This window comes from Typopeltis vanoorti, chromosome 12, assembly GCF_054136105.1.
Source record: "Typopeltis vanoorti isolate ZY-2024b chromosome 12, IOZ_Tvanoo_1.0, whole genome shotgun sequence".
NCBI classification, from domain to species: domain Eukaryota; kingdom Metazoa; phylum Arthropoda; class Arachnida; order Uropygi; family Thelyphonidae; genus Typopeltis; species Typopeltis vanoorti.
In genome coordinates this window covers 38,027,346-38,053,094 of record NC_143560.1, presented here as the reverse complement: position 1 = coordinate 38,053,094, position 25,749 = coordinate 38,027,346, and the positions used below count along the sequence as shown (strand labels likewise).

The 25,749-nt window shown below is 35.7% G+C and overlaps 1 protein-coding gene across 1 annotated transcript in view; it reads right to left on the bottom strand.

The window, feature by feature from the left end:
- LOC150100709 (transforming growth factor-beta receptor-associated protein 1-like) overlaps positions 1–25,749 on the bottom strand; it is a 407,043-nt gene that overhangs the window by 192,830 nt on the left and 188,464 nt on the right. The window contains exon 14 of the mRNA XM_090401548.1: positions 13,329–13,397. Within this exon, the coding sequence (XP_090257674.1) occupies positions 13,329–13,397 (69 nt within the window). The remainder of the gene's footprint in view (positions 1–13,328; positions 13,398–25,749) is intronic.

Sequence of the window (25,749 nt, the reverse complement as noted above, 5' to 3'; positions counted from 1 at the left end):
TCCCTGTTCTGAGACTCAAATTATATAGCCTGGTCAAGGGAATAGCCAGTTCAGCTGAACACTATTTTAGCACCTGTACTGATATCCCATCAGTCTCTATTACTGAATTCTTATTCAGTCTGTGCAACAGTTCTAATACCTCCTCTTCATACACCTGAGTTTCTTTAGAATAGGTAGCAGTGAACTCAATGTTGCATAAACCAGGTTGATAGCTTTTAGCAAAATGGGCACTCATTAGTTGAACAATCTCTTTTGCATCTGTCACCCTTACACCATCTACATTCAGAAGAGTTATTCTTTCACATTCATTCTTTCTTTTACTTGCAACATATTGATAGAATTCTCGTGGGTTGTCTTTAGCTTGCAGAGCCAGTTTCTTTTTAAATAAAAGTGAATAATAAAATCTATAAAGAATATAACCATTTAGAAATCCCATTATGATGTCAGTCTGTTCATAGCTGTCACCAGAATAAGATTCTTCTCTCTCTCTCTCTCTCTCTCTCTCTCTCTATTCTTTAACAAACAATGATTAACCACAAAATAGACTGACATGCTGTAAGGGTATTCCTAAATGGTTTGATTAGAACTTTTATTATTACAATAAGTGCTTTTGTAGTGCAGTTGGAAGAATAATGAGATGCTTGACTCTTCAAGTGGAAGGGACTTCAGTCTGATTTTCATCACCCTGAGTGGAATTTTTATGAGAACTTTTTCAACTGAAGATGAGTTAGCTGATCTCTAATATGGAGGTAGCATGGTTTTCCCCTCCCAGAAACTCAGATTTTTCATTCCACATACAGAGGCAACAAATCAGTCTAAAAACACACACACAATTAACAGACTATTAGTGGATGGTAAATAGCATAGTGGATTATGTAGTGCACGGGTGGCCAAACTTTTAGACATTGGGGGCTACTTACCTAGTGAAAATATCTCTGCGGGCGACTACAGATGCGATCGAAAATTGGAATATTTTCGAGATTTTTAAAAGTTTATAAGGCAATAAATATAACAAAAAAATATAATTTATTGCTCATAACTTTATTAAAAAAATAATAACAATAAAAAATACAAAAAACTAAATAAAATTATATAAACAAAATTGAATATTTTAATTTAATTGGACGATACCTGGCATTGCATGGATGTAGCTAAGCGATCATAATCTGGATTATACAAACTTAAAGAAATTCGTAAACACGATTCCAGATGGTGATCACTTAGCTGCGACCTATGCTATGTCATAATAGCATTCATACATGAGAATGCCGATTCGCACAAATAACAGTAATTCTCCAAATATTTGGATATTTACTTTTGTGGATCAACTTCCAAAAACTATTATTTGAAGCAATTGATTTGAGGTGGATATCGCATTTCATATTTATAGTTTCTTCTTCCAAATCTACTTTATTTGTGTCGAGAAATTCATTCAATTTTGAAGCTGTATTCTCAACATTAATATTTTCATTGAAGGAATATGATAAAAAAAGTAATGATATCATCGAGCTTACTGATTCCTATAAATCTCACTTCAAATTCATTCATTAAAAGTCTTATGCTTTTAGCGTGTTTATTAAAGGTGACGTTTTGTACATCCCTTGACTGGTCAGCCAAATTTTTAAAATGTTTCAATTCGCACCGCTTTAATTGTATTTCAAGCATGTTTAATTTTTTTCTTGAATGATTTTAAAGAGCTTATCATATCAATGATTGTTTTATTTTTTCCTTGTAATTCTAAGTTTAGATTTAGTTTTTCTGTAATGTCACAGAAAAAAGGCAAGGTCAAGTAACTTGTTTATCATTTACCATTCTTTATCATTTAATTCTGGATGTGAATCATCTCTGTTTTTCAAAAATGAATTTATTTCTGGAAGAAGTTCTCTGAATCTTGCTAAAAATGTGGCATGGCTTAACGATCTTACGTCAGTATGTAACAATAATTCACTATGCTCACTCTCGCATTCTTTTAGCAAAGTTAAAAATAGCCCGAAATTGACGACAGTAAGCTCTTTGATCTTATTGAATTAACAATTTTGAAAGCAACATTCATAACATGATTGAATTTCAGTACTTTTGAACACAAGGCCTGCTGATGGATGATGCAATGATAGTCCACAAAACTTGGTATATCTTCATCGTTTTTACAAAGAGTGATGAAACCGATTTTATCCGTCTGTAGTTATTGACACTAACTTATGAATTGCAAAACTTGTACGTACAATGTAATTCTTAAAGAAATCATAGATATCTTGCCCTCTTGTTCGTCCTTGAATTGGAATAATGGTTAACAATTCTTCTGTGGCCGACATATCCTCAAAAACCATTCAAATAAAAATACATGATTGTGCAGTACCAGCATAATCAGTAAATTCGTCAAACTGTAGTGACAAAAAATTGCACTTGTTTATGTTTTCATGCAGAATCTCTTCAAGGTTCCGGCTGGTTTCTTCTGCTCTACGCATGATTGTGTTTCGTGATAATGACATATTGTTATTATTTCTGATTTATTCTTAAAATTTTGAAATAATATTTCACCAGCTTTGATGAAGACTTCCTTCCATAATTCTCCATCTTGAAATGGCTTATTACATTTAATTAAAGTTTCAGCAACTTTGAATGACGCAATTGTAGCAGCCTTTGCGCCTGTACTGTACTTGATGAAAATATTTTGTTGTGCTGTCAGTAGTGTCTTCATTTGATGTACCTTTGCTTTTCTTAAGGCAGTGCCCTGTGGATAATCTTCTTCGTAGTTTTTATGAACAGTTCGATAGTGTCTTTCAATGTTTGCTTTTTTCAGTAAAGCCACATTCGCATTGCAAATTATACATATGCATTTGCCTTTGATCATAATAAAGAAAAAATCTTCTTCCCATTCTTGATGATAGTGATAAGTTTTTATTTTTTTCACACTTGTTCTTGGCTCACTCATTGTTATCTTTAATTTTTTTTTTTTTTAACAATACTAATTGCATTCACTTGCTTAATTTAAAATAATACACACTAAAGATCAATAAACAGAAAACGATTTCATGGGATTACTCGGTACTAAAATACTGGATAATCAGGACACTTTGGCTGCAAGAGTCTTGATCAAGAACAATACACAGATGGACTGTCAACTGCCAGTGTACACGTCATCAAACGTGTTACCATTGGGCACGTTCAGAACCATCAGGCGAACTGGACGAAGTGAATCACGTAAGTGCTGTAAAGCGATGGCTTCATTGTTAACCGCTAAATTATAAACTTTACATCAGATTAAAAATAAATTAGTTTGATATGTTTGACAATTTTTTTATCAATTAATAATTTTGATTATCATTTATCTATTCATTTTCAATCTATTTATTCTTTTAATTTGCTACATTCGTTAAGAAATGAATAATTTGCTACATGCAGGTGCCTTGCGGTCGACATCTTGGCCACCCCTGATGTAGTGCATTGATGTTAGATGATGGATTCTGTAGTATATAGTTCCACTCCCATAATGAGTTCACAGACTTTGTGGAGGTGTTACAAAATAATAAATTATGTATCATCAGCTATTATTATGTAACACCTCTACTCTACACCTCTATTTATACTACTTAATCCTCCATCTACACACAATGCCACTACCACCTATGAATAGTATTTTTTGTCTGTAAGCCATTTGGGTTTTCTGGGTGGTTTGACTGTATGTGGAATGAAAATCCACCACAACCTAAACATCAAAATTAAGGATCTGCATTTTATACAGCAACTGTAAAACCTTACAAAGCACAGATAAGAAGACACTGTCTGTCAAAGCAAAAGAGCAGGTTCATTCTCTCTAATGTAAAGACTTTGAATGGACAATGTGTGAAATGCACCAGTAGCTACTTGTGAATCCTGATGATGCTCTTTTTCACGTTTCTCATATTTGACAAATGTGGGAAAGGAAACCAAGCATTTTGTTAAAAATGAGTCCTAAGAACTAAGTTTCTATTGTTATTGGAATAGTTTGTCCCATTCCTTAATTTCTGGGTGAAGAGTGGATTTTTGGCAGAAGTGTACAAAGACTTGCTGCTGTAAAATTGAACGCACTGCTAAGAGCCCAAGAAGAAATATGATCAACAAGTAATCTAAGTTGTCCTTCAATAACCTTCATAAATCCAAGAATGATAGTCTGTGAAGTCATCAAAGCATTGCCTACTTGTGGGAGAAAGTTGTTCAGTGATTGAGTTCATTTAGACAGCAAAGAATGTCACATTTAAGACCAAGCCTTGGGGGAAACACTCTCTTTTTGGCAAAATAACTAGGATAATGTACTTGCCACTTGGACCAGAAAGATTTGGCTAGAGAGACAGAAAGTCTTTAATAAAAATAGGAAAATGCTCCCTGAGACCTAGATTATAGTTCTTTTAATATGCCATATCTTCAGCATATGTCATGTGCTTTATCCACACCAAAGAACACTGAAACTTTTCATTTCAGAATGCATCTCTTATGCATGTTTCTAAATAGACCAAATGGTCCAATGTCTAATAATGTCTACAAAAGCCACACTGTGTTGGAGAAAAGATTAATGTTTTCTACATTTCAGAAAAGTCTGACATTTGCCATTTTCTCAAATATCTTACAAAGACAGCTAGTAAGAGCAAAACGTTAGCAACTAATTTCTGTTCCTGGTTTTGAGATGGCAATGCCAACTGATTTATGCCATGAATCTGGAAATTCCTCATCAGTAAATATTTTATTGTAGAGTAAGAGAAGGAGAGCCAGTAAAGAGTGTGGGAAGATATTTTATAATTTCATAATGGATGTCAAGAGGCCCTATCACACTGGCATGAGACAGTAAAAGAATTCTTTTTAGTTTTTCCTTAACAAATGGCTGATTATATGGCTCTTTCTCATTTGTAGATAAGATGAGCCACTGTTTCTCTTTTTATTCTTTCAATAACAAAAATGTAGGAAGTTGTTGCTGAGATTCTTCAAAGCTTTACCCTAAAGAGGGGAAAGGCTTTGGTTTCAACAACAACACATCCATTATGTTCAAAGGTGGACAGATGGTGTGCTCTATATCTACCCTTTATTTTCCAGATCTCATACCAAACAACTTTTGCACCGCTTGTATAACTGATAAAAGATGTAAACTTGAACCATAATAATTTTTGACTCTGATGCTTTGCCACAAGCATATTTAAAAGCTATGAAATTTGATGTGTTAAGAGTATTTTCAAAATATACCTCATGCTCTTTTTTTTTTTTTTTTTTTTTTTAAGCTGCTTAGCATTCTGGGTTCCACCAAGGCTTTGGACAGTGTGGAAATCAAGATGATGTTTTTTGAAGTGCAGGTGTTGCTGCCTGGAGGAATACAATCTGTGACATACATCAGTGACTGCTTCAGCATTAAATTTTGCAAGATGGGAAAAAGATTACAGTCAGACTGGTCAATTTTCCATGTGGAGGATCCATGTAGGAGAAGATGGTTCCTACAATGATATATTATTATTATTATTAAACAAGACCTCATGGAGTCAAAGACTCATCTAGGAGGTCCTTTTATCTCACACACATCTCATCATACTGCATCTTAAACATATTCAAACTCCTTGCAGACATCACACTCTCAGGCAAGGCATTCCAATCATTCACAACTCTGCACGAAAAAAACCTGCCTCTCACTCCCCTACTCACACCCTCTTTATACAGTTTCCAGGTATGACCTCTGGTTCTCCCCTGATCTCCCACTATTCTCTGTAGAACTTCTCCACCATTGATCCTATAACAACCCCTTACCAACTTGTAGGTCTCTATCATATCTCCCCTCTTCCTTCTCTCCACTAGACTCTGCAAATTACATCTTTTCAATCTTTCCTCATACTCGACATTCCAGAGGTCAGAAACTACCTTAGTCAGTCGCCTTTGGACCCTTTCCAACATCTCTTCATCCTTCTGAAAACCAGGTGACCAAATCTGGGCACAATAGTCCATGTGTGGCCTAATCAAAGCCTTATACAATGGAACAAGAATCTCCCTACTTCTACACATCAGTGTCCTCCGCATCATTCCCAGAAGTCTCTGTGTTGTCTTCACAATTTTGGCGATGTGTCCCCTAAATTTTAGATCCTTATCCACTATCACCCCCAGATCTCTTATTTCCTCTACTTCCAACAATATATTCTCACCAAGCATAAATTGTGCATCCCATCTTTGTTTTCCAAATTTTAAAACCTTACATTTTGCCACAACATCTTCACTACTCTTTATGGTTCGTCCCAACTTTGTATCATCTGCAAACAACTGAATATCTCCATCCAAATCTTTGCCAATATCATTAATATACAAGTTAAATAGTAATGGCCCTAAAACAGATCCCTGAGGCACTCCACTAGTGACCTTCCTTTTCCTGGATATTGCACCCCCATACACAACTTGTTGATACCTATCAGATAGCCAGTCTCCAATCCAATGCACTAATCTAATATCCAACCCCATCTGCTCTAGTTTGACTATCAACTTATCATGAGGGTACTCTATCAAAAGCTTTTGCGAAATCCAAGTATATTACTGTGTATCCTTCTCCTGTGTCCAAGGAAGCAGTCACTTTATTGTAATAAGTAAGTAGATTACTAAAACATGACCTCCCTTTAGCAAATCCATGCTGTCCATCAAAGATTATACCATTGTTGTCAACCCAACTCTGGATCCTAGTTCTCACAAGCTTCTCCAACAACTTAACCACAACACCTGACACACAGATAGGCCTATAGTTTGATGCTTGAGTTCGATCACCTCCTTTATGAAGTGGCATAATCTTGCCCTCCTTCCACTCTTTAGGGACTTGACCAAGTGCAAGACTCGTATTAAAAAAATATGTCAAGGCAGGTGTCAACTCTCTGGCACATTCCTTCAGAATACGCGGTGATATATTATCAAGTCCCACAGCCTTATTTACATCTAGTTTACTCAACTCCCCAAACACCTCTTGCTCACTTACAGTCAGTCTCTCCTCCCCATGAAGTCACATTCACAAGATTGAAATATCTTTATGAACTGCTCATTAAGTATCTCCACCACACATTCTGCAACAGCTGTCTTTATACCATTTCCTCCAATCAATGTCATCCTTCCATAATCATTCTTTCTTTTGCTGGCTACATATCGAAAGAACTCCCTAGGATTCTTTTTAGCTTCATTAGCTAACTGCTGTTCATACCTCTCTTTAGCTACTCTCACCAACCAAGTCACCCTCCTTGCCTGGTCTTTGTAGACCTCATGAAATTGGTTACTTCCACTTCTCTTATGCTGCCTCCACAATGCCCTTTTTCTCTGTATTGCATGCTTAATCTCTTTATTCATCCATCTCACACCTACCTTATTTAACCTTCTCACCCGTGGTATACATTTAGACATTGCATCCACTAAATATTTTTGGAAAATCTCCCAAGCTGCATTGTTCTCTTTTCCAGCTAACGCCTCATTCCATGCTACACCTGCAAGCTGTCTCCTGAGCTCTTCATAATCACCCCTCTTGTAGTTCCACATATACCCTTTTTTCACAGGGATCCTTGCACTGCTGGCAACCACCCAAGTAATCACCTCATGGTCACTTTCACCAATTGGTGGATGATTTGATACCTCATTGATAATTACATCCTCCGATGAGATGACCAAATCCAAGATCCTTAATCCTCTTGTGCCCTCTGTTACATACTGTCTGAGGTAGTTATCCCTCAAAAACTCAAGACTCTCATTTTCTTTACTTCCAGTTGCTATCTCTTCATTCCAGTCTATATTGCCATAATTAAAATCACCCATAATGATCACCCTTTTCTTATTTGCTTGGCTTATTTGACTATACATTTCACTATCACCACCATCCATATTACCAGGTCTATAACAACATCCCACCAAGTATTTGATTCTATTCACCTCTATCTCACACCATACTGCCTCAAAACCACTGGCCCCATTTCCTTCTTGCATCTCTACCTTGTATGGACATAACTCTTTCTCTATCATCAATAGCACTCCCCCTCCCTTTTTATCCCTTCTATCCTCACGAAACACATCATACCTTTCCATCTCTATTCCTGTCAGGATGTCATCCTCATCTAACCATGTCTCACTTATTCCGACAATCTCTGGGTGCACAGACGCAATTAGTGCAACCATTTCATCTGCCTTGTTTCTTATACTTCTAGCATTGGTATACAAACACAACAGCTGATTTCTGGATCTACATCTAGTTCCACTGATACCACTCACTCGATGTGATCCCTCCATGCTGGACTGGGGCCATTTCCCTTTCTGCTTCTTCATTTTAGAACCCTTTGCAATTCCATCTGTTTCCTTTTGATCCCTGATCATCCCATTACTTTCCTGCCTACCCATGCTCTCACCTCCTCTTGGAGCATCCACCGTTCTCACGCTGTGTATCCCTGTCCACCTTGAGCCTCCCCGTTTCCCTGCTCCTCTTGCACACCCATTCTCTCATTTTCTATACTCATACCACTCACTTCCCCATTCATTTCCACTCCTTCAATCTCTCCTGTCTTACTCTCCTGCTCTTCCACATCACTCCCCTCTCGATCTGATTCATTCTCTCTATTCACTTCTCCACTTTCCAGCAGCAGTCTCTCCAAGCGACTCACACCATAACCACTCAAATGCAGTCCATCGCTCCCATACAGCTCACTTCGTCCCTCAAACTCATTCCACACATTAACAAACTGTACTCCCATCTCCTCACACATTTCAGCCAGAATATCATTCATAATCGTTGCTCTCCACCTCATTTCACCACAATCATACCTAGGCAACACACTGACCACCCTTCCTGTCACACTATTCTCCTTTATCTTTCCAAGCAGTCTCCTGACATTCATTTTGACATGCTCTTTGTTCTCTCTCAAATCATTTGTACCAATTAATACAATTAACTCTTTTGCTCGTTCCCGCCTCATATTCAATGCCTCGATCACTGTACTCATTTTACCGCCTGGAAAACATACCTTGTGCATTTTATCCTCTAGCACACCTTTAATAATGGAGTCGCCATACAACGCCAATCATTTCCTGCGATATTGCAAATCACAGGAAAACAACTTCACCATATATGTTCTCTTTGACATCCCACATGAAGAGCAGAAGATCTATTGCAGAATAGGAATGAGAAGGCATATGGAAGAAGATACTGTGGCCATTATTAAGAAGAAAGAGATTGTGCTCAACGATACACCCTTGTCCATTTGTGTTAGCACTATCCCACAGAGTGTTGTGTCTATTAAAGTCACCCATAAGTATGGGCTAAAGCAGTTGCAACATTAAGATTATCAAAATCAACATGATTTAACTCAGAACTTGGTGCAAAATAAATGGAACATTTTGCAGTAAGAAATTCCACTGACAGCTGAATGGCTACCACTTCTGGAGCAGTATTAAGCTGGACATGCCAGACAGGCATATGGTGGCCCATTAGAATCCCAACTTAACCATGAGCAGGACCATCTTCAGTAATGTCTTTACAAATAATAGTGAAATGCTTTAAGGTGGGGTCCTCACTAAGTTTTAAATATATGCTTCCTGTAGGCATAAACAGCACAGTGGCTTGTGTTTCTGCACCAGAGCCTTGATATCATTCATTGATGTTTTGGTGGAATCCATGACAGGTATACTATAAGAATTTACCTATCCTTTTTAGTTTTGTAGATCTTCTGATTTCTGAAAGGTTTTAGGCTCTCCTTAGTCAGTCTTATATTTGTCAATTAATTTTGGGAAGTATAGATGGCCCAGTGTCCATCTCTTCTTCTAGAAAAATGTTCAATACATTATTTTTTGTATACAGCAGTTGAGTTTAGTTTACTTCCAATGGTTACAGAAGAATCCATTTTTTCTATGGGTGCCTGGTTGTTTTTCTTTCAGTGACATGCATGCCATAATTTTCTTCACAAGTGGGTTCTCATTGAATGGGATCATTTTAGGAATTGTTTCAGGACAGAGAGACCATAATCTTGTGGCACTCTGCAGGCCATCGTATGGTGGAAAAGACATCTCTACAGTTCTCTTATATTAAGGTTTCTTTGTGTGGGTTCTGCCATCATGTTCTGGATGCAATATAGGTTGCAGATGGGCCTTCTTGGAATTATTAATTCATCATTCTTGTTGAGATTAGGATGAATTTTCAGCATATCACAAGCTTCCTTGAACTTTCTTTCAAACCAGGTTTTGGTGCAGTTTAGGGATTTGATGCCTTTCCAGTTGATTCTGTGACATGTTTGAAGTTCATGGCCTAACAGGTCTGTTTTACCATAGTGCAGGAATTTAATGTGCCATTTGTGTTCGTCTTTTCTTATGGTAGGTGCACCTTGAATTTTGTTAACCCATCAGTGGACAAGATAGGGAAGGGGGATCTTTGGATGAATTGAGTTTACTTTTAATTTTGCAGGAGGTTTGAAGGTTGCCTTAATGTTGTAATTATGTAGTGTTCTATCCTTTTTATGATATTCCCTTAATGTATGATATGGCTATGGCATTTTTGTAATCTTTTTTGCTTTTAAGGGTATTATTGTGGAGGATCTTGTGAGCTGTTTTATTGTTGTAGCCATTTTTTTTTTTACAAATACGCTAATAATTTCATATTCCTTTTTCAATGCCTGCTCATTTGAGCAAATTGTTAGGGCTCTATGTTTAAGAGTGCTGATGACACCTAGTTTTCGTGTTGGATAATGATATGAATTTTTTTTTATGTATTGGCCTGTGTGTGTGTGTGTGTGTGTGTGTGTGTGTGGGTTTGTGGTAGATCATGAACGAAAGGCAGTCTGAGGGAAAATGTTTGACAAGTATGTCTAGAAAAAGGAAGAGAGTTATTGTTTTCAATCTCGATGGTAAATTGGATATGTTTGTGTTGTTTGTTCAGGTGGCTTAGGAATGTATTTCATGTTTTGTGGCTGTGGGGCCAAATGGAAAAAATACCATCACCATTTCTGAGCCAGACTTTGGGCTTGCAGAATCTAGAGTTTGTTGCTTTAAGTCTTCCATGTAAAAGTTAGCTGTAAGAGTAAAGTGGTGAGCCCATGGCCATACCTTCTTTTTGCAAGTAGAAATTATTTTGCCACATGAAATAATTGGAGTGAAGTACATGGGCAAAGAGAGCCATGATACTGGATGGAAATATGTTCTGTATGAGAATAGTATCATTAATCAGGACATTATTGAAAAGAGCAGTATTGTCAAAGCTGACTAATAGATCTTCGTTGTTGAGTGTGATATTTTTAATTTTGTTGATGAAGTATTGCATATTTTTTATGGAGGAGAGGAATGACATACCAACTCCTTGAGTGTAGTCAGTCGTTTCTTGGCTAAGTGATAATTGGGGCTGTCAATTCCTTCAACTATTGGTTGTAGTAGTAGGTTTTGATTTGTATATTTTAGGTGAGCCATAAATTCTAGGAGTGAAGGCATAATGCAATAATAGCTTTTTAATTGTGTCCTCTGACCATGTCATCACTGACTTTTTGATGTGGTTTGTAGGATTCTAGTTAATGAATTGATATGTATTGTGGTCAGATATCAAATAATTTCCACTCCCCGTAACTAATTTTTACATGGAAGACTTTGAGCAAGTTTCAGATTCAGCAAACCTAAAGCTCCAAGTCTGGCTCAAAAATATTATGATATTTTGGCTAGTTGGCCCAACAGCCACAAAACATTAAATACATTTCTAAGCCACCTGAACAAACACCACAAATGTGTTGCCTGTGTTGTCTGTTCAGGTGGCTTAGGAATTTACCATCAAGATTGAAAACAACAACCCTCTTCCTTTTCTAGACACACTTGTCACACATCTTCCTTCAGGCTGCTTTTCATTCACAGTCTACCACAAACCTACACACACACACACACACACACACACACACACACACACACACACACACACACACACACACACACACACACACACACAGGTCAATACATACACAAAAATTCATACCACCATCCAACACAAAAACTAGAGGTCATGAGTACCCTCAGACATAGAGCCCTAACAATTTTCTCCAATGAGCAAGCAGTGAAAAAGGAATATGAAATTATTAGCCAAAATGTTTATAAAAATTGGCTACAACAAAAAAACAGTTCACAAGATCCTCCAAAATAATAGCATTAAAAGTAAAAAAATTACAAGACTGCCATAGTCATACCATACCATATATTAGAGGAATATCAGAAAAAATAGATAGAACACTACATAAATACAACATTAAGGCAACCCTCTAACCTCCTACAAAATTAAAAAAGTATACTCAGCTCATCCAAAGATCCCTTCCCTACAACACAGGCAACACATTTGTGGTGTTTGTTCAGGGGTTGAACAAAATTCAGTGCACCTGCAGCCTACCCTACACCATTCAATAAGAAAAGACAAACACAAATGCCATATTAAATTCCTCCATTAAGTAAAACAGGCCTATCAGACCATGGACTTCAAACATGTCACAGAATAAATTGCAAAGGGACCGAGTCACTAAGCTGCATGAAAACCTGGTTTGAAAAAAAATTCAAAGAAGCTTGTGAGATACTGAAACATTATCTGAATCTCAACAAGAATAATGAATTAATAATTCCAAGAAACTGGAGGACCCATCTGCAACCTATATAGTATCCAGAACAGGATAGCAGGACCCTAACACAAGAAAACCTTAATATAAGAGAACTGAAAAGATGTGTTTAATGTAGTTCCATTATAAAACTTTTTTTTTATTTTTTAAAATATATTTTTAATATTTATTTTATTTTTTATCATTTGTATATTATTATACTTAGTATATATATATATATATATATATATATATAAGAAATTTATTTTATTTTGGTAATTAATTTATATTCATGTATTTTTTTTATTTATTATTATTGTTTTTTTTTCACCAGAGGTCATGCTAGGGTAAACAATTAACAAAGCATTTATCTTACTTTTGTGTAGTATCATGTAGAATGTGTCCTGTGCATATGTATGTTTTCCTGATGATGACTTTGATAGAGAGGTTGAAACATTAAGTGTTTTTTCATAACTGAAGTAAAATAATTACTCCAACATGTGTGTTTTTGTCTCTATAAATTCTTCACAATGAATGCTGACCAACCTGTAACCTTAAAAGAAAGTATTAATTCACTGTAGGTATTGCTTGAAACTTTGTTCCATGTTGCTACTAATTTAAAACAATATCTAAAAAAGATAGCAAAGTACTGGGTGATGGATTTCATGCATTCTGGTAGTGAACATTTTATACACCTCATTCTTCTGTTATCCATCACTCATATATTAAATATTTCAAGGCTTATTTTGCTTGAATAAAACTTACTTTGAAAGGAAAGTGATGACAGAAAACAGCCCAGGAAATGAAGGGTCTGAATATTCTCTATGTATGATTCTATATTAAAAAAAAAAGGAAAAAAAAGAATCCAAAACTGTTTTCTAACATAAGGAAAAAATGTTCAAGTACTTTTATCAAATAAAAACTAAATTAAGAATATAAATTAATTCATCATCATCAGTTGCATCAGTCTTGGGAGTGGTAGCTCAGCAGCAATTTCCTCCATTCTGCTCTGTCATTTGCTTTCTTCTTAATCTCCTGGTAACTCCTCCAACCCACGCTTTCTTTGACTTAAATTTAAATTAGTTAGTACCTAATATATAAGTGTAATCAGAGGCATACAAATGCTTTGGCATCGAGGCAGTTGCCAAAAGTGTCACTGTCAGAAGAGTACTAGGGGCAGGATATTTCACCAATTATTGAAACTGGCAAATTATAAAAGACACTCAATTACAAATTTGCCAAGCAACTCCTCTGAGTGTAGTCAATATTCATAAAAAAGTTAAAATTTGAGTTACAAGTGATTTAGAAAGAACAACACAATCAAAATACTTTTCTTTACTGTTAACAAAACTCGTTCTTCTTTGTGGAAAACTTCCAGTATTGAGAGCACATGTTTAAAGATACAATATGTGCAATGCTACAGAACATAACAGCAACAACTGGCAGTGTTCCAACATGTATACAGTAATGAATTTAACATTTTTATTCTGGGTACTTATTTGTACATGTACCAATTGTAAAGTTCTGACATCTACAATGTTTAATTAATTGTTTTTCTGCGTATAACTTTCACTAATACTCTTGACGATATAAATCTGATGCTTAGGAAATTTGTAGGGTTATATTTGTTTATTTTTTTTATTAAATTCATTATTTATCTTTAAACATGTGGTCTCAATACTGGAAGCTTTCCACAGAACTGCTAAACTTGTTCTTCTTAACAGTTAAACTTGTTCTTCTTAAATATTATAAACACAACATTTCTTGAAGCTGTTTGTGATTAAAAATCACTTGGTTTTTAAATTTGCCAAAAATTATGAATAAAATATTATGATAAAATCAAAAGATTAACTATAGAAAAATAAAGAGGAGGTGAAAAAAATTTACCATTTTTTTTACGAAATAAGAATCCTGTTTTCTTTCTTTTATGTAATGGAGCTATAATGAAGGATATTTTCTCACTGATCTGAATAAATGAAATTTTATTCTCAGGACCAATTTATTTATTTATTTATTCATTTATTATTATTCTTTAAATCACTGCTAGTGGTGATGAGATAATATTAAGTTGAATTGAAATTACTTGAGCTATACCAGGGTTGCCAGATTTTGGAAAACCAAATACAGGACAATTTCGGCGAGTTGGTTTTAAATCTGGTATTTGGTTTTACAAAAAAAGTATCAATACTTTTGGAACTGAAACTCAAAATGCTCAATTTGTGTTTCTGAGTGGCTTAAGAAAAGATTAATATCAAATATCTGTACAGAATTATAAATAAAATGATTATATTAAATAAAAAAACAACCGACGCTGCCATGACACCACTGTAAACTGTAAACACAATTAATATCCCCGAATTATCCCAAATCTTGGGAAGTATAATACAACAATATTTATTATTATTATTTATACAGGAACTCCATGGAGTCAGAAGACTCATCATGAGAGACCCACTATCCATTAACACATTACTTATCATACATCTCCATAAACCCATTCACTGTTGGGTGCTCGCAACTGCCTCTCACAATCCATTCCAATCATTTACCATTCTCCAAGAAAAGAATCTAGTCCACACACCCTTACTAACCACACTCTTAGACAGCTTCCAATGTGACCCCTTGTTTTCTCCCTATGTATTGAAAAATTTCTTCTGTGTCAATCTTATAGTGTACCTTTAATAACTTATAAGTTTCTATCATATTCCCTCTCCTCCATCTGTCAGCTAACCTATGCAACCCACACACCCTCAATCTATCCTTATAGGGAACATTAAACAGACCTGTCACCAGCTTGGTCACTCATCTCTGAATCTTCTCCACCACCTCATGATCCCCCAAGAAATGTAGGTGGCCAAATCTGTGCATAGTAGTAAACATGTCACTGAATGATAGGCTGTGTAAAGAGATAATAACCTCACCTATCTTTACTTGTCAATGTGCTCTTCAGCATCCAAGTAATTCTCTTAGCTATTCTGCCAACTCTTGCAATATGTAGTCTGAATTTCAAATCTCTATCCACCATCATCCCCAGATCCTTAGCCTCATCAATTTCCTGTAAACTAGTCCCATCAATATGATAAGAAGTGTGTAATCTTTTCATTCCAAAGCACATCACCGTACATTTTACAACATTGAATTGACAACCATTGTCCTTTGCCCACACTGCCATTTTATTTAAATCATCCTCTAAGATATCTACATCACCTTTATCAACTATTGCCTTCCCTAGTTTTGCCCTATTAGTAAACAACTGAATATCCCTCTTCAAATAGTCACCCTCATTCACCTTGATTCCACTCACCAACCAAAAATCTCTGTCTATCAGCCATTCCCCCTCCCTCACATCCATGACACCAGCCTCATATCCCCTTCCATTTGCTCCAACTTATGTAATAGTTTTCCATGCAGTATTCTGTCAAATGCCTTTGCATTTGACAGAATATCATGGTATAGCCATTTCCTTTAGTATCATGGTGAAATGATACTAAAGAAGGCAGGACCTACCTTTTACACATCCATGCTGCTTCCTATAAAGTATCATGCTTCCTATAAAGTAAAGTATCACCACAAATTCTTGAATTTTACTTTTAACTCTTCTTTAATCACCACTCCAGAGGTACTAATTAGTTACTACTAATTCATTCAGGACATACTAAGACATACCATCCAGGCCCACTGCTGTATTCATATTGATATTTTTCAATATACTGATTACCTCCTGTTCATCTACCTCAATGCTTACATACTAATTAGTTACTACTAATTAGTATCTCTGGATACTGGATATTATTTTTGGAGCCACCTTTATGTGGTGGAACTATCTTACCCTCTTTCCACTCCCTTGGAACTCGTAGCACATGAGCAGACACACCATCCAGGCCCACTGCTGTATTCACATTGATATTTTTCAATATACTGATTACCTCCTGTTCATCTACCTCAATACTTACATGAGTCTCTGTCATCTCAGTGACTGTAAAGTCACCACTTGCATCATATACCCTTGCAAAAGTGATCACTTAGTAACAACTATTTCTTCTGCTTCGGTCACTTTCCTACCATCAGTACTAAGTAAAGTTATCTTTTCATAATTATTCTTTCTCTTACTTGCTACATAGTGAAAAAACTGTTTTGGATTTACTTTGCCTGCTTAGCTAATTTTCTCTTGAAATCTGATTTAGCCTTCTTGCTTGTGCTTTATACTGTTCATGGGCATGCAATTTGTTGTTTATATTCCCTCCACATGATTTCTTGTTTTGCAGCTCCTGCTTAATATTGCTAATCATCCACTTAATCCCTACTTAATTTATCCTCCTGACCCCAAGTATGCATTTTGATAATGCCTCACTCAAATCCTTGATCACTTTCCATGCACTAATGACATTCATTCCATGTAGTTTCTTATGCCATTGCACTACTCTAAGTTGCCTCCTAAGTTTGTCATAATCACCAGCTCTGCAGTTCCTAATAATGTTCCCTTCCTGCAGTTCCTCATGACAGCAACAAACAATATATATTTGTCCTATTAGCTTCTATCACACACCAGACAGCCTCACCATCAGATCTACAATGTTCCTTAATTTCTATTTTTGTTGGTTGAAGTTCTTTAGCTATCGTTAAAAATACTCTTCCTCCAGCCCTATTTCTTCTATATTTTCTTTCCCTTTTTTGACTGAAATTTCCCTATGTTGAGCAACCTCCCAGAATAAGGGAAAGTGAGCATGTCCCAGGACATGGTCACTTTCCCAGATTGGAGGTAGAGTTTGCTATTGCATTTACTGTTTCAGGTAATTATCCCTTAGTAACTGTATAAATTCCATTTCCATTTTGCCATGTGTCCTTTCCTCCTTCCAATCTATATCACCATAGTTGAAGTTTCTCATGATAATTGCTGATACATGTTGTTCACATTTTCTTCTGGGACCCCCCCCCCCCAAGTGGTCTATGGCAGCAACCAACAATATATATTTGTCCTATTGGCTTCTATCTCACGCCAGACAGCCTCACCATCAGATCTACAATGTTCCTTAACTTCTATTTTTGTTGGTTGAAGTTCTTCAGTTATCATTAAAAATACCCCTCTTCCAGCCCTATTTCTTCTATCTTCTCTCAAAATACAATATCCATTACATTCTATCCCTGTAACAACATCATTCTCTGACAACCAGGTCTCACTGATATCAATAAGTTTTAGCCAAGCTGAGTTGATCAATACTAAAAACTCCTCTCCTTTATTTCTGATACTTCAGGCATTCATATACATGCATTTCAACATCCTCTAGGGCCCACATTACCCTTACATAATATCATTACTTGTCCATTTGAAACCTAGAAACTGCACCCAGCTCTTAATAATCATTCCTGCACTCATACTTATCTATCCCAGGGGTGGCAAGGCACGTGCTTGTTGCTCCCATCTCTAATATCTCAGTTTCCCTGGTTTTGCACTTCCAATCTCTCTCTGAACAACACTTTCTCCCAAAATATCTAACTTCAAAACCATTTAAGTGCAGTCCATCAGGGATATACAGGTCCTTACATCCATCAAATTCACTTCTTCACACATCTATAAACTGCACACCCTTCCTCCTGTACAATCTTCTCATTGACAATCATGGCCCTTCTCAATTCTGTCCTATCATGCTAAGGCAGCAGACTTACAATCTTTCCTTTCTTATTCTGGATTTTTGCTTCTTCTAACAACTCTTTCATATTTTATCTAATTTCATATTTCTCATCTTTCAAATCATTTGTGCCTGTCAAAACAATTAATTCATTCGTTTCTTTCTTCTGCAAACTTAAAGCTTAAACAGGATCCTTTATCTTCGCACCTGGAAAACATGCTTTTGTCACTTTCTCATTAACTCTTATCATTGAATTCCCATACAATAGTATCTCTTTTCTCCCGTTTCTCACACTTTTATGCCTTTCCCATTCACTCTTTCTTTCTTTCATTCTCCATCCTTCTGTTCCATATACCAATCATTTCTCCAATTGCTTGAGTTCACATTTTGTTCTGTAAGCAATCCACGTAAGTATGCAACTTCTTTCTGCATTGGCATCTCACCATCCACATTATTTTCAACCACTTCCTTCAAACTCTCATTCATATATTGTACACTATCATTCACTGCTTCCACTACATTCTCCACAACACTTTAACAATCCTGCCTTATGTCTCATATATGAGGCAGGATTATATCATGCATTTCTCATACTCACTCACAAAAAACATTTCCAACAAATATTTTCTCCATTTTTGCTCTAGTACTACAAACTACTCGCTCTCATCAATGAATACATTAACACATGCTACATTGCACTAAATCCCACACATTAATATCAGCCAACAGCGATGTCTTGGTTGCCATTTTTCTCATATGCATTGGTGCATAATGAAAAACATCTTGGAAAGAATATCATGTAACAATAGTTGATGCCATCAGTAACAAAACAGTCAAAATAAACAAAATGCTGTCAATTATATATATAACAATATTGCTAATATCTACTAAAAATAATGGCTTATCTGAGCAACATGTATACAGCAGTCGCTACTTAGGTTAGTTTTTAAATCTGCTGCTGATTCTGAAAAAAGGCTTTCAAGTTTGTATTTCTTGTGGTGAGTATAGTAGTTTTCTTTCATTTGATTCTGTGCAAAGTGCCCAAAGCATGGTCAGAAAGACATGACTGACCATACTTAAGTTGGCAGATGTAGTTCTTATATTCTTCTAAGCAGATGCTAGCAGATCTCCCAATTTGATCATATGATAAGTTGAAAGAACAAGGAACTTTGTAAACACTTTGAACAGAGAGGGAGGTAAAGAATCCTTGGAAGAGCATATGAGGGCAGTCATCTTCAGATGAGATTATAATGCAGTGTAGAGATTGTCCTTTTTTAGAGTTCTGATTATTTTTTCTGAAGTTCCCAGATATAAGGAACAATAATAGCATTACTATAGTCTGCATGTTGAGAAGAATGTGAGGAACAATTAATTTGATAATTTTAGCATTGTAACCATTGGACAAAAACATGGCAAATAAAGGAGAGTTCAGCTGTAAGTGTTCAGCCAGGGATAAAACAGAGATCAGAGGATCTATTGACAAGGGTTTTGATAACACCATATTGTCAAAAGGGGATGGAGGGATGATGGGAAAGTTTGAGGGCGTTTACTTATAAACTGAGCAAGAAAGGATGTTGTTGAGGAAGACTGCTGAATTTAATCAACTGAATATAACTTTGTTGCTTAGAAACACGTTTTTCAACTGACTGATCTCTTAAATAAAAGATAACATTTAGAATATCTTTTACAGAATATATGAATATACAGCTTGGAAAGAGGTCAACAGACACCACAATGTAAAGAACAAACAGCCATGCTGCCCACCATAATAAGATGTAGGACCTCCTTTTGAGTCCTATGAGGCATACTTTCCACATGTGTATGATAGCAATGAATGGGAATTTTGGACCATTCACATCCTGTAAGCATGTAATCGGGTCCTGGACTGTTGTGGGACAGATGTCCCTTAACCTCACCATCCCACAAATATTCAATAGGGTTGAGATCAGCTGTGGATGCCAGTGTCAAGTGTGGTGATATTTATATCTACAAACTATGCAGTTACAGAAGCAGCCTTAAGACATGGTGCATTGTCTTGCTGAAAGAGACGATAGTCAGTTCCACAAAGTAGGAAGCATTGCATGTATTGAGGCTTAAGTGCTGTGAAAACATCATGTTGGAGGTTTAATGGTATATTTTCAATTTTAATTTTAATCCTTTCTGGGAAAGGATTAAAATTAATTTTAATGCTTCCAATATTTCGTCTCAGTCACTGAGACAGCCTTCAGGGATTACAAATAACTTTTATAACAACACACTCAATACAATACTAAGTGAAACATGTGGGTGACTCTAAAGTCCTATTTAGGTGGTGTGCCCTCTATAGGTGTTTGTAGGTGGCCTAGGATGTAATGAGGAATCTCTGATAATTAATGTTTCCCAAATTTTGGGTGGTTTTATGCTACCATATTCATTTAAATTCGGTTGATTTCTGAGTGCTGCCACAGATTCTAAAAATAGGCTTTCTTTTTTGAATTTACTATGGTGGTTTTTCTTCAGGAGATCCTGTGGGTTATATGCGAAACATGGTCTGCAAGGCCAGATACCATAGTCATGATATTACGACTATGGTCAATCTGGCCATTTTAAATAGCTTTCTTTTTGGCACCCTGTCATATGCCTTTTCCAGATCTACAAGACTTAAATACAGATTTCCTTGTTTTATATTCCCATGATTTCTCAACCATTTGTCTTAAAGTGAAAATCTGATCCTGACAACTGCTATATGGTTTGAATTCAGCTTAATCTTTAATGGTACTTATGGCATAATCATTAAACAATGAAAAAAAAAAAAACACAATAACCACAGTAATAAACTTTAATGAAAAGCAGAGCTATTTCATACTGAAATAAACATACATCATCAATGTTTGGAAATGGCAAGTAATTCAAAGAACAAGAAGAATACAAGGGAAATGCAAAAATCAGTTTACCAATTAAAATGGTTGCTGCATGCTAGAGAAATAATATTTTTTAAAAAAGAAAAAAAATTATTTTTGATATTTATAAAAGATGAGAATCTCATAAACTGTGGAGAAGAGAAAATCATTCCAATTCAGACTGGGCCAGTGTAAAAGGGCTTCACAACTTTCTTGAAAAAGGCATTCATATTTAAAACTTTAAGTATAGCAAGTTCTGTGGAGTTTCCATAATTAAGCATTCAAGCATGTGCCACAGTAAAATATAATATTTATTTTACAAATATTTCATCTTATGTATCTTAAGACATCATCAGTGAGAGCAAAGAACAACAGTAAGAAAATTGGACAACAAAACAGTACAGATCCCATGCCAGAATCTCTCTGTAAAAGTAGTTGCACATTTGTTAAAATCAATTGGGCTGAAATGACAAATTAAATTAATTATTATGATGTGATCTATTTTATTATATAACTATGTTATATAACTATAACAATTTCCTACACTTTGGGGATAGCAAACAGTTGTTAAAATTAAGGTTTGGTCAATGAAGTAGAGCTTCAGTACTTTCTTTGAACAGCCTTTCATATCTGTACAAAGATCTGTGTAAAAGTTTGTGTTTTCCCATTGGATCCTATGGTTTGCATTTTCAATTCTATGCTGAATCGAGCCCAATTTCTGCAGTCTAATGAGCCAGATGTGATCTTGATGTTCAGAAGTATAGTAAACATATTCTCCAGAGTTTTGTTCAGCTACTTTTACACCTAGCTTAGCTCTATTATATTTTTCTCTATATTCTCTTAGTGCACAAGCTAACTTACTTGCCAAGAATTTTGATATGCTTATTTTCCTTGACTGTCTCTTCAACTTCATGAGTCCACCATGAAGTCCTGATTTTTCTATCCATGCAGATACCTCATCACATGCCTCTCTGGATGAATCACCAAGGTTTGGTTCTTGTTTTCAAACTCTTTCATTTTTTCTTGAATAATGTCTGTGTATCTGAGTCTACAGTTCAACTTCTGAAAGCTCCTCAACTTTGATTCATTTTAAAACTTTCTTACACACTTTTCAATTCAATATGAAATTCAATTTTATCCTGCTCAAAACTATCACTTTTGATTTCAAATGCTGTGTACATTCTTACATACTGAACTAGTGTAAAGACACCGCTGTCAAAAATTACACAGTGAATGAAACTTTTCTTATTTCTTACATCCCCTCTCTCTCTCTCTCGCTCTCTGTGTGTGAATTTATGCATATCTTTAAGTTGGAACATGGTTTTAGTAATGACTAGTTCATGATTCTGATTGGAACTATGGCAGCTGCTTACCACTATTATTAACTTGATCTCTTTTTGAAAATTTCCCAAAATATTTCTATATATCTGATATTCATTCATTATTGTGCTGTTTAGAACTCCAACAAGGATCAACATTTCCTTTTTCTTGTCAGCTGCCTTGTCTAATGCCTCAAAAAATTCCTCTACTTCTTCCTTGGTAGAACCTTCTGTGAGACCATAGGCACAAATCAGTATCATTGTCCAATTCCCCCATTCTGATATCTACCCACATCACTGTACTTGAAATTGCATGTCATTCAAGAGGATTATCCTTGTATTTAGTGTTAAATACTATAGCTACTCCTTTTCTCTGATCATTATTGCTTAGATGTAACATCTTGTATTTGTTGCTTGGAAAAAATCTCGCCTCATTTTAACTTTTTTGTTTCAGTAGCATTTATTATGTCAATCTAGTACTTATTCAATTATTCTAGTAGCTCTATTTCTTTTCCACTAATGCTTCTTATGTTGTTGGTGTCAATCTTGAACTCTGCTGATATTAAGTTGGGATTTGTTTCAGTAGCTGACTTTTCGCTATTATTCCCTGGTTCTCTGATGTAAATAATGGGGATCATTCCCCAACCAATGAAACTGTCATGTTGTACCATCAATTTGCATTATGGGTTAAGCCAATCAGAATACAGTTGGGTCAACTAAATCCCAAACTGTCAGCCCATACTTGTTCATTCAGTATGCAGACAGATACCTAACAGGGTGCACATGAGAAGGTGAGGAATGGACATTAGGTCAGAAGCCCTAGTTGATTCTCTAAAAAAACTCTGGGAAGATGTTTACTATACTTCTGAACATTGACAACATTCAGCTCATTAGAGGCTATGTAGTGGTCTTCTCCTAGTAATCCATTTTGACCCTTATTATTATTATTCGTGACACCTCCAAGGAGTCTGAAGACTTGTCGAGGGAGGACACCTACTGTACAACTCTCCATCTCCACTACTACACACAGAACCTCTACTACCAATCACCTACATCAACGCCATCTATTGCTCACAACCACCACCACTAGTATTTTTTTTGTCTGTAAATTGCATGTGTTCTGAAGGGCTGATTTGCCTGTATGCAGGATGAAAAACCTGAGTTTCCAGGAGAAAAAACCTTCTACCTCCATATGAGATCAGCTAACTCACCTTCAATTGAAAAAGTCTATATAAAGATTCCTCCCGTCATGACGAGAATCGAACTTAGGCCTTTTCTAATCAAAGGGCACAACGTACAGTCATTCTTCCAATTGCACTACAGAGGCGCTTATGCTGTTATGCAGCCCCCAAATTAAGAAATGATTCCATGAAATGATCAATTAAATTCATATTAGAAATTAAAATAATTAATGTTATTTTTTCCTCTTTTTACTAAGTATTTTTACAGAATATTTTCCCAGAATGCCATGTTTATGCTATGTTCATCTGAATGCTTAGTTCATAATTATAGTGATGGATAATGATTATATGCAATTTTGTTCATTTTATACATGATAGTTGCTATGATCTACATGGCAACTATCATGCTATGATCTATTGACAGGTCATAGTTTGTATAGCTGTTATAGTTCCTTTATCCATAACCTCTCGATGAGTCTTTGGACTCCTTGGAGGTGTTAAAAAAATAATAATAACCTTCCAGGTTTCATCCATTCATCAGCAGGACCTACAGGCCTTTACAATTCACAGCTTGTAATAAAAAAGAAGGTTATGAAAGCCAAGGATAACCTCAATTTTTCATTAGGATAAAATGGTCAATCCTATGCACACTGAATATATTTTGTCTGAGATTCAAACCTAGGTCTTTTGAACCAAAGGGTATCTTTGATAGCAACAGAACTATGGATGCTTAGACACCACAGCTCAGTCATTGCTGAGCTGTGGTGCCTAACACCACACATAGTCATTGCTATCAATGACTATGTGTGGTCTTAGTTCCAACAACATTCATTTCCATCTCAAATCTGAAAGACATACCTATTTCCAAACAGAATTCATCTAGTTCAAGTGACCATACTATATGCCCTGATATGTCATAGGGTTTCCAACTTAGAATGTCCATCCCCCCCCCCCCACTAAAATCTCTCTCTCTCTCTGCCCCATTTTATTAAATCATTTACGACAGTCCTAATACCACCAATCATTCTGAAATTTTTGCATTTTCTTTCTTTAAATGTTGATTTTCCAGGTACAAATAGTGAAGTTGGAATTAATGTTCATAATTCCAAATGACTTTCTTTTTTCAATTGTACTGATTAAGAAGGCAGAGATGATGAGACATTTGATAATTCTGGCCACTCTCCTAAAGTGCTTGATCTCTTCCTCAATAGTGATCTTTAAGTATATTGTGCATGTTGTTCATTCTCTAGGCAATTCTGATCACTATCTGGTACTGATTTCTTCTCCCATGGAGCAATATCCACACAACTAGTCTCATCCATATGTTGTCTAGCAACTTAAGAATGCTGTGCAAGACAATCTTTGTGATTTCTATGCTTAGTTTCTTGTTTTTTGTTTCTGGAACAAAACATTTGCACTGAATGCATCAATGAAATAGTTCTTATTGGTATGGAAACATTCATTCCCCATTCAACTTGAAGTTTTCATTCCTTATCTAAGCCTTGGTTCTTGAAATATGCCAGAATTTCACAAGAGAAGAATCAAGCATATAACAGCTGGTCTTCATCAAAATCCACATGGTTTCAATTGTGACTACAATAATTTCATGAATTCTGTTTATAGTAAAGATTTTGTATCATGTCCAAATGGCAATCATACTTTCTGGTCTCTTGCCAAAACTTATCCTTATCTTTGTTCAATCTTACTTCCACCTCATTTGTACTCAAATGATGCTACTGTATCATTATCTGGAAAAAGACAATCACTTGGTTGTTAATTCCAAATTCTTACACTGACAATCCCAGTAAATGTCTTTATATTTCAAACAAAGCATTCAATGTCCCCCCCCCTTTGATTTTCTGATTCCTGTTCTTTATTGTCTTTTTTATTCTCTCTTATTCCACTGGAAACTATAGCATCTATTCTGCATCTTTGAAATTAGTTTATATTCATTCCATTCCTAAGAAAGGTTATAAATCTTTACCATCAAATTACATTCCAACGTCTTTCACTTCAGTTTTTTCTAAAGTAACAAAGCAACTATTAATTAATATTTAACTTCTGCATTAACTGAAAACCTCTCATTTAAGAAATAATCAGTATGAATTCAATCACTGTCAATCAAGTGGGAATCTTCTTGCATATGTCACCCACTTTTGGAAGATGCCACATAAAAGCAT